The sequence below is a fragment of the Sinocyclocheilus grahami genome, unplaced genomic scaffold (genome assembly GCF_001515645.1).
Source record: "Sinocyclocheilus grahami isolate Dianchi unplaced genomic scaffold, SAMN03320097.WGS_v1.1 scaffold765.1, whole genome shotgun sequence".
NCBI classification, from domain to species: Eukaryota; Metazoa; Chordata; class Actinopteri; order Cypriniformes; family Cyprinidae; genus Sinocyclocheilus; species Sinocyclocheilus grahami.
Genome location: NW_015505944.1, coordinates 182985 through 185090, shown reverse-complemented (window position 1 = coordinate 185090; position 2106 = coordinate 182985). Strand labels below are relative to the sequence as shown.

General features: G+C 45.8%; 1 protein-coding gene across 1 annotated transcript in view; it reads left to right on the top strand.

Annotated features, from left to right (window-relative positions):
- Positions 1 to 205: 205 nt before the first annotated feature.
- ece2b (endothelin converting enzyme 2b) overlaps positions 206 to 2106 on the top strand; it is a 70503-nt gene continuing 68602 nt past the window's right edge. The window contains exons 1-2 of the mRNA XM_016245716.1: positions 206 to 323; positions 430 to 506. Coding sequence (XP_016101202.1) covers positions 474 to 506 — 33 coding nt within the window. The 5' untranslated portion in view covers positions 206 to 323; positions 430 to 473. The remainder of the gene's footprint in view (positions 324 to 429; positions 507 to 2106) is intronic.

The window sequence follows — 2106 nt, the reverse complement described above, 5'->3', positions numbered from 1 at the left end:
CAAGACCTTCGAATCTCTAAAGAACCACATGGCAGCTCAAGAACTATATACGGGGGACCTTTAGATTGTGAAGAGTACATGAAGAGGGCATTAGCGCTCATCCCACTTGATGCCTACGACAGAGTCAGCAACCCAATCCATACAGATGCTCTTCAATCACGGACACGGAGCGAAGGGGCGGGGGAATGAGAGAGAGAGAGCACGGGCTGGTCTCCATCTATGTCCCTCAGACATCTTCCTATGCTGTAACACACAGAGCAGAGGACGCGTTGGCGGTGGCACAGCAACCCATCATGCGCACCGACTTCTGAAAACGTTCAGCGGTAGGCTATAACGCATCGCGTCTGTTTCAGTGTGATTGCGGATGGAGAGCTGCGGCTGCGAGTGGATGGAGGCTGGTTTAACACTCGTTGATCCTGTTTGTTTCAGGCGCAGGGATGGCTTAGTCGCGTGCGGAGCGCCGATGCTGCACGATGAGTGTAGCGCTGCAAGATTTACGAAATAACGTGAGTCGCCCTGATGCTTTTCATTACATCAGAAACATCTGCAAGCCGTCTCGTTGGCAGAGCATGGGGTGAAAGGCACGGAATAAGCCGAATTCTGCACATTTGGAGATGGCTCGCGTTATCGCGCGTCTGCTTTTAATGTGTACTCTTCGATTGCGCAAGGACTGATGTAACGAAACGCACGACACAAATCATTTTATACTCGCGTACAACGCAGCTGTATTTCTTTTTAACAACTGTTTTAATTATATTCGGGTTTCCGCGTTTCATTAAATCACAAAGAACCCTTTTTAAGGAACATAAACAGTCTAAATGCTCTCGAATGCAGAAGAGTTAGTGCTGCTCTCTGTCGCAAACAAACTATGTATTGTAGCGCTGTTCCTCAGTGACACTTACAACGACCGCTCGGTCTCCAGAATAGCACGGATTCCTGTCTGTAGAGCTGTTTCCGACACAAGACCGACTGGTTTTTATTCATCGACTCTTTTGTTCGAGGTTTCGCTCGTTTGTTTACAGGGAGTGGCTACGACAGCATCTCGAGCTGCACGACGCTTTACGGACCGGCGTACGTTACCATGGCAACTAGAGCGCTGGCGGGTCGCGCGAGGATATAGTCGTAACAGGTATATGCCATTTCCCCGCGAAATCTTACTTTTGGCTACTTTTTAAAAGTATCAATATCATTTCGTGAGTGTTTGAAATTTGGTTTACATTAGAGGGCTTATTATAATACAATCGTGAGTCGTGTCAATGCAAAATAAAATGTTTTGCAACTTACAGTGTGTACGGAAAGCATTCAGACCCTCTTAAATTTTTCACTCTTTGTTATATTGCAGCCATTTGCTAAAATCATTTAAGTAATTTTTTTCCCTCATTGATGTACACACAGCACCCCATATTGACAGAAAAACACAGAATTGTTGACATTTTTGCAGATTTATTAAAAAAGAAAAACTGAAATATCACATGGTCCTAAGTATTCAGACCCTTTGCTCAGTATTTAGTAGCAGCACCCTTTTGATCTAATACAGCCATGAGTCTTTTTGGGAAAGATGCAACAAGTTTTTCACACCTGGATTTGGGGATCCTCTGCCATTCCTCCTTGCAGATCCTCTCCAGTTCGGTCAGGTTGGATGGTAAACGTTGGTGAACAGCCATTTTTAGGTCTCTCCAGAGAGGCTCAATTGGGTTTAAGTCAGGGCTCTGGCTGGGCCATTCAAGAACAGTCACAGAGTTGTTGGGAAGCCACTCCTTCGTTATTTTAGCTGTGTGCTTAAGGTCATTGTCTTGTTGGAAGGTAAACCTTCGGCCCAGTCTGAGCTCCTGAGCACTCTGGAGAAGGTTTTCGTCCAGGATATCCCTGTACTTGGCCGCATTCATCTTTCCCTCGATTGCAACCAGTCATCCTGTCCCTGCAGCTGAAAAACACCCCCACAGCATGATGCTGCCACCACCATGCTTCACTGTTGGGACTGTACTGGACAGGTGATGAGCAGTGCCTGGTTTTCTCCACACATACCGCTTAGAATTAAGGCCAAAAAAAATAATATTTTGGTCTCATCAGACCAGAGAATCTTATTCAGGTGTTTTTTTAGCAAAC